General features: G+C 42.2%; 1 protein-coding gene across 1 annotated transcript in view; it reads left to right on the plus strand.

Moving 5' to 3' along the window:
- The first annotated feature begins 3623 nt into the window (after window positions 1–3623).
- The window catches only part of LOC121948427 (seizure protein 6 homolog), a 29678-nt gene continuing 20327 nt past the window's right edge, over window positions 3624–12974 (plus strand). The window contains exons 1-4 of the mRNA XM_042493826.1: window positions 3624–3708; window positions 5555–5737; window positions 7218–7400; window positions 7773–7967. Of these exons, the coding sequence (XP_042349760.1) occupies window positions 3624–3708; window positions 5555–5737; window positions 7218–7400; window positions 7773–7967 (646 nt within the window). The remainder of the gene's footprint in view (window positions 3709–5554; window positions 5738–7217; window positions 7401–7772; window positions 7968–12974) is intronic.

Consider the following 12974-nt stretch of genomic DNA (forward strand, 5'->3'; position numbering starts at 1 on the left):
TGGAATACAGATGATGGACAAAGAGGATTAAAGAGGGGAAAGCTTTTATTACATTTCTTTATGAATCTCATCGATAGAATGTAAACACCAGACAGAAACATGGGAAATTGTCAGAGAATGTTGCTCTCCTAGTGCCCAAGTGCAATCCCTGTGGTATGTTTGTCCATGTAGACTGCTGAGTAGAGGGTCTGAACCTGCTGCTGTGTGGCTGCAAATGAGGAGAGCAAAGCCAACAGGCCCGGCAGGTTACAGTTAGCCCTAACCACAGCTCATTGGAATAGCTGGAAATTGTCGAAAAAAAATGCCCCATCAAGGCATCCAATACATTCTCATGCCAGTTTGTCACATATTGTTGCTTTACAGTGGACCTCTGCGCAGTGTTCACATTGGCAACTATTGCAGATTTAGTCCGAGTCTCGAGATGAAAATGCTTATTAGTTTTACTCACATTTAAGCCATTTTTATTCTCCATTATTTTAGTTTGGTTTTAGTTGACAAAAATTTGACATTTTCATCATCTTTTAGTTAGTGATGGATAATTTGTTTTTGTTTGTTTTTCATTACCTAAGGGTATGACAGGCTGAGATGTTGTGAGTACAAATGAATGTAACATTATAGCTCTGACCTAACCAAATATAACTGACATTACTACAGTTAACACAACAAAAACAAGAACAGTTCTGATTTTTCTGAATTTTTCTAATTCAGTTTTCAAATTAAATGCTCTGACAATCTGTCAAATCAGAGTAATTGTAAATTGCATCACTCAATCAAAATATAAAAGCTTTAATACAACCAAATGCCTATGGCTGCTTGGTGCTTGGTAGATAAAACACTGACAAATACAAATAGATAGTAGACTGTTGTGACTGCCAGAATATTTCATGTTCGAATATAAAAACAATGAATGCATCAAGATAAAGAATAGATCTTCAGCTTTCATACACAAAAAAAACCATTTAATTCTAGCTTCTTCCATTCCTTTTTTATCAACATCTGAATTTGCGTTTTCATAAAAAAAAAAAAAAAACCTTTCAGTGGAACTATAGAGTGAGAACATCCCCCATGTTAGGAAGCACCATAGCGACAGAACAGTCCCTAAGTATCGGCTTTGCTGCGAACCCTGGCTATTTATCACATATTGTTGTGCTTGTTGGGAGTTGTAAGGAATCAAACATCAGATATCAGTTTATTCTTATAACATAACTTGGCTGAAGACTCACTACACCTAAATTCACAGCGCGAGCAGTATGTCCTCTCGTCCTGCCTGTCACCATCACACACACACGGAGCAGAAGGAGAGAGGGGGTAGCGGCGGCGGCTTACAGCATTGTTCAGCTGTTCACCTGAGAGCAGCGAGCAAGGTTACAAATGACAGCATATTTCCTCCTCCTTCCCTGATGATCTAAATAAGTTGCTAAATATTTCTCCTATTGCGTTCTTTTTTTTTTAAATAATGCCACTGAAAGGGTCCCAAAAACCGCTAAATAGCGATTAAGTTAGCATATTAGTAGTCCTTTCCTCCCATTGCGCTGGGACCTCAGATCGTCTTGTTTGTTTGTTTGTTTTTGGACGTAGAAATGTTGTTTAATTGCATAACATCCATAACAGTGTCCTCTACACTACAGTGAAAACAACGATTGACGGAAAATCTCGCCAATGGCGGGGAAATAGTAAAAAAAAAAAAAAAGAGAGAGAAAAAGAAACAATGGGGAAAACCCTGCTGTCAGTACCAGTGCATGTAGATTCAGCAGCCGGCAGCTCCGCAAGTCCTTGCTACTTTTTCACTATATTTTTCTATTTTCTTGATACTATGGTCACCTCTGCTGAGGCACAACTTTTCTATGATAGAGTGGCACTTGTCAGCATCGGGAGAAGTTGTTTGGGGCTTGGACTGAGTGCAGCAGACCGCAAGAGGATCTCCACCGGCGGCCTGTGCCCAATGGCAAATCAGACCAGAGGGGAGAAACAAAACCAAAAGCACCAGACGAAGAGAGGGAGAAGATAACGGTGAGGCTGGCCTGACTTGGACCAGGAGCTGTTCCTCTACCAAGCCTTCTTCTATCTCAGGACAGATCATGACATACTTTTATCTTTGGAAATGTATGTAGGCCACTAGAAAGAATTAACCTAATTAACATTGTAGTTACTAAATCAACGATTTATATCTTGGCAAAATGAAGCTATGTCTTCATTGATTTACTTAAAAGTAATCTCCTGGGGGACCCCATAGCGTTCCCAGGCCAGACGAGATATGTAATCCCTCAAGTGTGTTCTAGGTCTGCCCTGGGGCCTCCTACCAGTAGGACGTGCCTGGAACACCTGGAGCGAGAGGCGCCCAGGAAGCATCTTCATCCGATGCCCGAAACACTGGCCCCTTTCAACGCAAAGGAGCAGTGGCTCTACTCCAAGCTCCTCCTGGATGTCTAATCTCCTCAACCGTATCTCTAAGACTGAGCCCAGCCACCATCCAGAGAAATCTCATCTCAGCCGCTTGTATCCACGATCTCCTTCTTTCGGTCACTACCCAGAGCTCATGACTATAGGTGAGGACTGGAACATATATGGACTGGTAAATCGAAAGCTTTACCTTCCCACTCAGCTCCCTCTTTACCATGACAGTCCGATAAAACTCCTGCATCACTGCAGATGCTGCACCAACCCGTCTGTCCATCTCATGCTCCATTCTACCCTCACTCGTGAACAAGACCCTGAGATACTTGAACTCCTTCACTTGGGGCAGCAACTCACTCCCCACCCAGAGGGAACAGTCCACAGTTTTCCCCACAGAGAACCATGGCCTCAGATTGGAAGGTGCTGTATCTCATCCTGACTGGTTCACACTCGGCTGCAAACTGCCCCAGTGCATGCTGGAGGTCATGGTGTGATGGAGCCAACAGAACCACATCATCTGCAAAAAGCAATTCTGATGTCCTCAAACTGGACCTCTTCCTCCCCCCAGCTACACCTTGAGATCCTGTCCGTGAAAATTACAAACAGGATCAGAGACAAGGGACAACCCTGGCGGAGGCCAACATCAACTGGGAACGTGTTTGACTTCACGTCCAGTATGCAGACACAGCTCTCACTTTGGTTATACAGGGACTGGATGGCTTGCAGAAGCGACCCCGGCACCGCATACTCCCACAGGACTCCCTGAGGGATGTGGCTGTAGGCCTTCCCCAAGTCCACAAAGCATATGTAGACCAGATAAGCAAACTCCCACAACCCCTCCAGCAGCCTCACTAGAGTGAAGAGCTGATCCACTGTTCCACGGCCCAAACGGAACCCGCATTGTACCTCCGAAATCCGAAGTTTGACAGTCGGACAGAGCCTCCTTTCCAGCACCCTGGAGTAGACTTTCCCTGGGAGGCTAAGTAGTGTGATGCCCTGATAATTGAAGCACATCCTCCGGTCCCCTTATTTGAAAATGGGGACCACCATCCCAGTCTGCCACTCCACAAGGACCGTACCCGACCGCCAGGCGAAACTGAATAGGCGTGTCAGCCAAAACAACCCTACAGTGTCCAGAGCCTTCAGTATCCCCGGGGTAAAGCTCATCCACACCAGGCACCTTGCAACCAAGAAGCTTTTTGATTACCTCACTGACCTCTGCCAGAGATATGGATGAAGGTTCCCCCGAGTCTTCAGACTCTGCCTCCTCCATGGAGGACATGAAGGCAGGGTTCAGGAGTTCCTTCCTTCCCCGTGATGCATGAAAAATAACTCCGGAGGCGTGAGTTAAAGATCTCGTGGACAGGGGCCTCCGCCAGACCTTCCCAGTTCAGCCTCACTACACGCTTGGTTTTACCAAGTCTGTCCAGCAGCCTTCCCCGCCACCTGAACCAACTCATCACCAGGTGGTGATCAGTTGACAGCTACGTCCCTCTCTTCACCCAAGTGTCCAAGACATACGGCTGCAGATCAGATGACGTGACTACAAAATCGATCAGCGATCTTTGGCCTAGGGAGCTCTAGTACCAGGTACACTTATGAACATCGCTATGCTCAAACATGGTGTTTGTTATGGACAATCCATGACTGGTACAGAAGCCAAATAACAAAACACTACTCAAGTTCAGATTGGGCAGGCCGTTCCTCCAAATCAAGCTCCTCCAGGTTTCTCCGTCATTGTCCACCTGAGGGTTCAGAGACTCCAAGAAGGCCGAACTGACGTTGGTTGCATACGCACACACGACAGTCAGAGACCTCATCTCTGCGCACCTCTCTTATTCCCTGGGGTAAACTCCAACGTAGCAGCGCTAAGCCGTGGACTCATGAGTATCCCCACACCCGACCGTTCACCCTAGTCAACTCTGAAAAAAAAGGGAGAGTCCAGTCCCTCTCCAGGGGTATGGTTCCTGAGCCAGTGCTGTGTGTGGAGGTGACCCCAACTATATCTAGTTGGTACCGCTCAACCTGCCACACCAGTTCCTTCCCTGCCAGAGAGGTAATAGATTTACATTAAAAATCCTTAATTATAGTGGCTTAATCATTAAAAAAGCCAACATGTTTTGACCAAACATCGGCCTTCATCGGGGCTTCAAAAACATATGCATTGTGGATGTTGCCCAGCCTATATAGCAGCAGGACCCAGTAACAAATGATCACGTAGTCATATGATAGACAGTTAAAAGCTGAATGAACAAAGAAACGTAATGACAAAAAAGGAACATGAAATGAGATGACTCTCATATATGAAAAAATAAATACATACAATAAATATTGTACATATAAGAATATATACACACATACACATACAAAAAACATATATGTCTATATCTATATATATATACAGTATATGTACATACACATACTTACACATATCAAACTGACCGTACATCCATAAAACCACCAGCTGTCTATAGGCAAAATACAGGAAACAGGAAAAATCAATATCTTCATTAAGACCAGGATAACTACAAGCAGTCAGCTGATGGATCCAAAAAGCCTCCCTTTGATTAAGTTTTTGTATTCTGTTCCACCCTCTGACCACAGGTGTGTTCACGAAAATGTCTAGCCATGGGGTAATCACACTTGTTAGTCCTGAGAGCATTTGTGCTCTGCAAGGTGATTCTCAAGACGTCTTTCAGTAGGGCCTACATAGAAAAAACCTTCTAAACATGAGCAGCTAAGGCAGTATATAACAAAAGTTGTATTACAATTAATTAAATCAACCTGTTTATAAGTCCTGTCTGTACGAACATCAGTAAACTCTTTTGTCTGCACAACATTTCTACAGTGAGGACAGTGCATACACTTAAAATTGCCAGATGGTTTGGTCAATCAAGTATGCCTTTTATCTGGTGGAAGATGCGAGCACATAAGTTTGACCCTAAGGGGGGGGGCACACCTAAAGAGAAAAAGAGGATCCAAGATGACGGAGTGAGAAGCAGCTTTTTGCAGGCGCTGTTAAAAAAGTATTGTTGTGTTCCAAAATAGTGAATTTATACAAAGCAACCCATAATCTCCATTAGGATTTAACTCTACACACTATTTTCACTGACAATTCTTCTGAAAATATACCATTTTTAAGTTTTTTGACATTTTTTAGATGACGTGGATGACAATATGTCAGACCATGACTACAACTTAAGTGCTCTCCACGAGGCTTGTGAAGAGAGTGACATCGAAGACATCAAGGTGGATGAGATTTCTTCCAAAGAAAGTAAGATTAACCCGACTCATACACCAATTAAAATCCCAAACCCCAAGAGAATGAAGGGGAAGGACAACCGTAAGGATAATGGAAATATCAGCGCTGCTATTTTCCATGCTGTTCAGGCTCTGACTGGGAAAGTGGATGAACAGACTGAACTGTTAAAAAGATTTGACAAATGCATTGACGCTAATGCTACGGCCAAAGAGAAAACAAACAAGAAATTCTTCTGCTCAAGAAAAAGATTGACGAGCTCTAAAGAGAAAACAGCACGCTTAAAAACGCAACGGAGGAACAGGCTCGATACAAAAGGATATGGAACCTGAGGCTGACTGGTCTACCAGAAAAGGATGAAGAAAACACAAGAGAAATCGTCATCAGGATACTCACGGATTGTCTTCCTCCAAGAGGGCAAAGTCACTTTTATGAGGAAATTGTAAATGGATTTATCACTTAAGGAAATTTAATTGATTGTTGGAGAATGAGAAAGCCAAATACCAAACAATTCAGATGGTATAATTTGGCTAACAATTGTCAGTGCTCAAGATTAGACTTTTGGTTCATCTCTACATCTCTCTGATAAATAAGGTCCTTAAATGTGAAATATCAGCAACACCCCTAACTGACCACTGTGCTGTTTCAATTTCTTTTCTACTAGGTGGGGTTAAACCTATCCCAAACTTATAGAAGTTTAATAGTAGCCTTCTAGACAATGAGGAGTTTTGCAGTGAAACCGAAGATGTATTAAGTGAAATTAATCAATTAGAAAAGTCACCCTTGAGTGAATGGGAGTGGTTTAAATCTAAAATTAAAGAAGTTGCCATCAAAATACGTAAATACATCTCTCAAGCTGAAAAACAAAAACAAGACATTATTAAGGATATGAATGGATTATGTCAAAAAACAAACTTATATTTAGAAGAACAAGTTGACTTAAATAATCTGTAAAACCAACTGGACAGTATATATCTCCATCCATCCATCCATTTTCTTCCGCTTATCCAGAGTCGGGTCGCGGGGGCAGTAGCCTAAGCAGGGAAGCCCAGACTTCCCTCTTCCCTCTCTGCTTCGTCCAGCACATCATCTGCAAAAAGCAGGGACCCAATCCTGAGCTCACCAAACACCCCCTCAACACCCTGGCTGCGCCTAGAAATTCTGTCCATAAAAGTTATGAACAGAATCATTGACAAAGGGCAGCCCTGGTGGAGTCCAGTCCTCACCGGTCTCCACGAGGGACACAGTCGAATGTCTTCTCCGAGTCCACAAAGCACATGTGGACTGGTTGGGCAAACTCCCATGCACCCTCAAGGACCCTTCCAAGGGTCCACAGCTGGTCCACAGTTCCACGAAACCACATTGCTCCTCCTGAATCCGGGGTTCGACTGTTCGGCGTACCCTCCTCTATAGTACCCCTGATTAGACCTAACCAGGGAGCCTGAGGAGTGTGATCCCCCTGTAGTTGGAACACACCTTTCGGTCCCCCTTCTTAAAAAGAGGGATCACCACCCCGGTCAGCCAGTCCAGAGGTACTGCCCCCTATGTCTACACAATGTTGCAGGTATGTGTCAACCACAACAGCCCCACAACATCCAAGGCCCTAAGGAACTCCGGGCGGACCTCATCCACCCCCTGGGCCCTGCCACTGAGGAGCTTTTTGACCACCTCAGCAACCTCAGCCCCAGAAATGGAATGGCCCACCCCCGAGTCCCCAGACCCTGCTTCCTTACCGGAAGGCGTGTCGGTGGGATTGAGGAGGTCAGAATGGAAAAGGCTGATCATCTGAGAAGCAGGAAAGTGCCAAATTAATTTCATTGGAGTGTGACACTTACATTTAGCATTTTAGTGAACAAAGGTCAGAAAATATTTTTTTAAAAAATGATATCAAGACTCATCCTCAGGGGACAAAGAATACCCAGAAATTATTCTGACATATTATTCAGCAGGACAAGATTTCTTACTGCGAATCAGAGTGTTGGGCAGACTGACTGACTGACACTGGTATCTTTATGTCCTTAACCTTTAAATGCTTATATTTATCAAACCTTATATTAATTTCCTAACTTCCTGTCTGCCTTGCTCTCTCCAATCCCCCCCCACCCCCCCACACCTGCAGAAGTAGCTCGTAATGACACCTGCCCTGAGCTTCCAGAGATCTCTAATGGCTGGAAGAGTACGTCTCACCCTGAGCTGGTGCAGGGCACCGTGGTGACCTACCAGTGTTACCCTGGTTATCAGGTGGTGGGCGCCGAGCTGCTCATGTGCCAGTGGGACCTCACCTGGAGCGGTGACCTGCCAAGTTGTGAGAGAGGTGAGTGCAGAAATGCTGCCACTGAATTATTCACTTGAGATGGGAAAGATGGGAGATAAAAGCTTAGCACCGACAAGGAAATATGTGTTTGAGATGATATTTGTAAAATAATAACAATAATAATAATAATAAATCCTAATTGAATATACAATTCTTTATTCAGTTTTTATTTCACTTAAACCATAGTCTTGAGCCTTCTGAGGCCCTGTAAGTTAGCTTGACCCTTTGAAACCTGTGAAGATTGGCTTAATTTTTTTAAAAACATTGAAAGAAAACAATGAGCAATGAAAGAAGAGACAACCCACCAAAATTGCAAGAAATTTGTAAAAAGTACAAAAAATTTACCTGAAAATTAAAAGGAAAGTTAAAAAAGAAGGAAATGACCCGACAAAAGCCCTTGAAAAATAGAATAATTCTCTAACATAACTTTAAATATCTCATTATGATAATTTAATTTTCCTAGCTTTTCCCTTTTTTCCCTAGATGTTTTCACTCAGCTTTTAAACATAATTTACTAAATCTACTGATTTCTAGCAGTTTGTGAAACATTTCTTACCAAGTTGCTAGTTGCCTTTTTTCCCATGTTTTTGAAAGAAATTGCACCAATTTGCTGAGAATTCAAAAATGTAAATACTTGTAAAAGGCATCTGAATGCAGCATAAGAAAAATGTTCTCCGTCACCTAACAGGAAACTGCAATGCTGGCTACTACAGAAGAGTGTACACTATGTACACAGAATATCCTGTATGCCCCAGTCTGGCCACATTTAAGAAAAAAAAATCCATCACCACTGTTCAGCTCTAGAATCAGTGTGATGGAAAATGGTGATGGCAAAATGCAGTGAAAAATGCTTCAAATCTATAAGTCTAGTTTTTTTTTTCTTTTTTTTAAGTTAGTCTTTATTTAACCAAGTTAATCCCACTGAGATCAGAGATCTCTTTTTCAAGGGAGACCTGGCCAAGAGCAGCAACACACAGTTATAGCAACAAAAACAAAGTCATACAGTACAAATTAAAAATACAAGGCAGTCTTCAATCATCAGATAAAACAGTTGCACACAGACAGTCTGGCTTCAAGTCTTTTCACTGAGGATTGAAAAATGTTCAAAGTCACTAGGTTTTGCAGTTTAAAATCAGTCTCTAGATTGTTCCAAGCAAAAGGAGCAGAAAACCTGAAAGCTTTCTTTCTCAACTCAGTCCAGACTTTGGGAATAACAAACTGCACAAAGTCCAAAGAACGAAGGGTGCGCATTCCATCCTTCAAGATTAAGGAAGAGGAAAGGTAGTCCGGAGTTCTTCCCAGAATGGATTTATAAATGAAGATTTACCAATGTGCAAGCCGACAAGAACTTAAAGCAGTGCACTTGACTTTAGAATATAAAGTACAATGGTGAGTCAGAAATCCACAGAGATAAATCTCAGAGCACCATGATATACACTGTCCAACAAATGAAGACTCTGAGCAGAGGCATTCATGTACAAAACATCATCATAATCAAGAACAGGTAAAAAGCAGGACTCCACCAGCCTCTTTTTGACATAAAAGGAAAAACAGGACATATTCCTGTAGAAGAATCCCAGCAAAGCTTTCAGCTTTTCAGTTACATACTGAATGTGCTCCCTGAAAGACAAACTGGCATCAAGTAAAAACCCTGAATATTTAAAAGAAGATACTATCTCAATTTCTTGACCCACATTTGTAACAATTCTCTCAGACACGACTCTTTTTTGTCATTGACATGAGTTTAGTTTTGTCTGCATTTAGAACAAGCTGCAGCTGACCGAGCTGATCTTGAACTAAATCAAATGCATGCTGAAGCTTTGCAAAAGCTTGTGCAGGCGTAGGTCCACAGCAGTAAATGACCGTGTCATCAGCATAAAAATGAAAAGAAGAATTTAGGATATTATGTCTGAGACAGTTAATATATAAACTAAAGAGTGGCAGTCCTACAACTGAACCTTGAAGTACCCCCTTCTGTATTTGTAGTGCCTCAGAGGTTACACCCTCTGAGTGAACAGCCTGGGTTCTACCAGAAAGACAGTTGGAAAACCATCCAACAGTATGGTCTGAAAACCAGCTTTAAGGTGATCCAGTAAGATGCTGTGATCGACAGTCTCAAAGGCCTTAGAGAAATCAATAAATAGGGAAAGACAACATTTCATACAATCTAAGGCTTCAAGAATATAATTTATAACTTTCATGGCTGCTGTGGTGGTTATGTGGTTTTGACCGCAGAAGCAGTAGAAAATATAAAATGATTTAAAATAAGAAGTGACTCCTCGCCTTTGAGCAGCCATCTGGAAACATCCACTGTCAATAATATGCAACCTATCTGGGAGGGAGGAGCACAGGTAACACTCGTAGGAATATGTGAGAGGGTTAAATTGACAAATGAAGTACTTCCAGTCCCACCGCACTGTAGCGCTTGAGGGCTGCCAGATTCAGGAGGACTTTCAGTAAAAGAATGTAAAGATAAAAAAAAGACTGAACTGGAACTGAATCCAAATGCATGACACCAGATTTCAAAAAATGTCAAAATAAACTTTATTTTTTTAAGGCAGCAGTAAAGTCTTTACACAAGGCAGATGGAAAAATCAAAATCACTTGAAGAGGAAAAAGTAACAACAAAAATCTCTCAGAAGAAGAAACAAAGTATCAACAAAAAATCACTCTGACAAGGTATCAAGAAAACAAGAGTTCAACAAAGTATCAAATAAAAATAGGTTCCAAACCTGAACAATACGAATGAGTGAGCAACAACAAAACTTGACTTGGGCATGAATATGGCGCTGGTTCACTGGCAGGCGAGACAAGAAGGACTGGCACAGGACAAAGGGAGACGCGGACTATATATACACAAGGTAAGGGGAAAAAGGTGGAGACGATCAGGGCGGGGCTGACAGTCACACTGGCGGGAAAACACACAAAGAGAGGAAGTAGGTGACCTGAAACGAGAGGAGAGTTAGGATTTCAAAATAAAACAGGAAATCACAAGACAACATAGACACAAGACAAAAAACAACTTAACATAGTTTCCTTGACATGACAGGGGGTAAGCGTCATCACCTCAGGTAAAAACCATATGCCCTCTGGATCATAAAACGTGAGTAAATAAAACAGCCTAATTGAAATACTTAAGATAAAAGTTGAATACCACTGGTTCACACAAGTGATTGTAACCTAAAAAATGAAATCCCACTCCAGTTTAACTTCACTGTCATACACACTCACACAAAACAAGCAGCAGCGATGCCTTTCTGCCAGTGACCAGTGCTACTGGCAGCAGACAGGGCCCCTGGCTCCAGTATGGCTGACTTCCACCGTGTGTTTGTGGCCTAGCTGGTCCCCCTCCTGCTGGAACCACAACAGGCCTGACTGCATACCAGGACAGACACAACTTAATTTTTAATCCTGTCTCTGTGGGCTCATGTAACCTGGCTCACACAGACAGAGCTGGACTGTCTGATATTTTCTTACCAAATACAGACCTCTCATACTCAGACAGAACTGAATTATGGGCCTTTTAATGCTCTGAACTTACTTCAAATGAAAGCAAAGCTACTGTTAGAAGATCCAAATGTTATCTATAGTCACTTTATCTGTTAAGGGGGATTTTGTTTTTACAGCAGACCATTTTAATAATATGGAGCAGCTTTTGAACTTTATGCACTTAATCAAAAATTTAAATCACAAGTTCAGTATTTTGTTTTCTGCCTTTTGGAGCCCTTCTCACATGTTGCATGTGTCTTCAGGCTGCGCTAAGAACAACCAAAGAGTGAGTGTTTTCTGGCTCCGAAAAGTCTGATTTTTCAGTATGTTACAAAGAAAACTAAAGGTTGGAGAAGATGGGGTTAGGGTTATTTTTCTATTCCCCACACTGGTGATAATATCATCCAGAGACATTATGAGTGTAGGTCGTCCGTACATACACCTTGAGGGAATTTCTTTAAAATTTAGCACAAATGTCCACTTGGACTCTGTGGTGACCTGATTCAGTCTTGGTGATCATAGAGCAAAGGTCAAGGTCAGTGTGACCTTACATCAGTCTCATTCTCATGAATGTGATATCTCAAGAACACCTTTGCGGAATTTCTTCAAACTCAGCTCAAATGTTAACTTGGACTCAGCGATGAAATGATGAGAATTTGGTGGTCAAAGGTCAAGGTCACTGTGGTATTTTATCAGTCTTATTTTCCTGAATATTATATCTGAAGAGGGCCTTGAGAAAATTTCTTCAAATGTGACACAAATGTCCACTTGGACTTAACAATTAACTGGTTAGATTTTTGTGTTTAAAAGGTCAAGGTCACTGTGACCTTTTCATCTGAGCCTTGAGGGAGTTTCCTTAAATTTGGCAAAAACATCCACTTGGTTAAAGGTCAAGGTTATTGTGAAATCACAAAACATTTTTTTCGCTACTTATGACAAATTTTTGCACAAAAAATCAATCAAAAAATCATTGAAATAAACTAGCAGATTTATAGCGTCCTATAGGGACATCCTACTTTCATTTATATGCTGTTGAAGGTGCTTGTGGATTAAAAGTGAGTCTTTTCCTTTAGCTGAACTGCAGCCAGTGTGGCTACAAGTAACAATTATTAGACAATGGTAAGTACTAAAATACAGTATTGAGGGTGGAAGACCCCTTGTGATAATCTCAGAAAATTTCTTCACTTGTGTTAAGTAGGAGAATGACTGATCGCTGCCTTCCTCCAAGATGTGGAGACGGCCTTTGATTGGGTAGAGTGGGATTCTTGTCGGTTCTGAACAAGGTCCACCCATCCAGTGCAACAGCTTGATCCGGGATGTTAGGGGTTATGTCTCTGTGAAGATGTGAGCAGACCAATCTCTGATCTCCCATTGCTGAGTGAGCCTCAATAACATCTCATCCACATCTCATCAACTGGATATTAGCCAGAAGAAGGCTTTTTAGAGGAACAGCTCTCAGTCCAAGTAGGGTCACGCTCATCCTGTTGCTCCTCCCTCTCTTCCTCCGGCGCTTTCGGT

The sequence above is a fragment of the Plectropomus leopardus genome, chromosome 9, assembly GCF_008729295.1.
Source record: "Plectropomus leopardus isolate mb chromosome 9, YSFRI_Pleo_2.0, whole genome shotgun sequence".
In the NCBI taxonomy this organism is placed as follows: Eukaryota; Metazoa; Chordata; class Actinopteri; order Perciformes; family Serranidae; genus Plectropomus; species Plectropomus leopardus.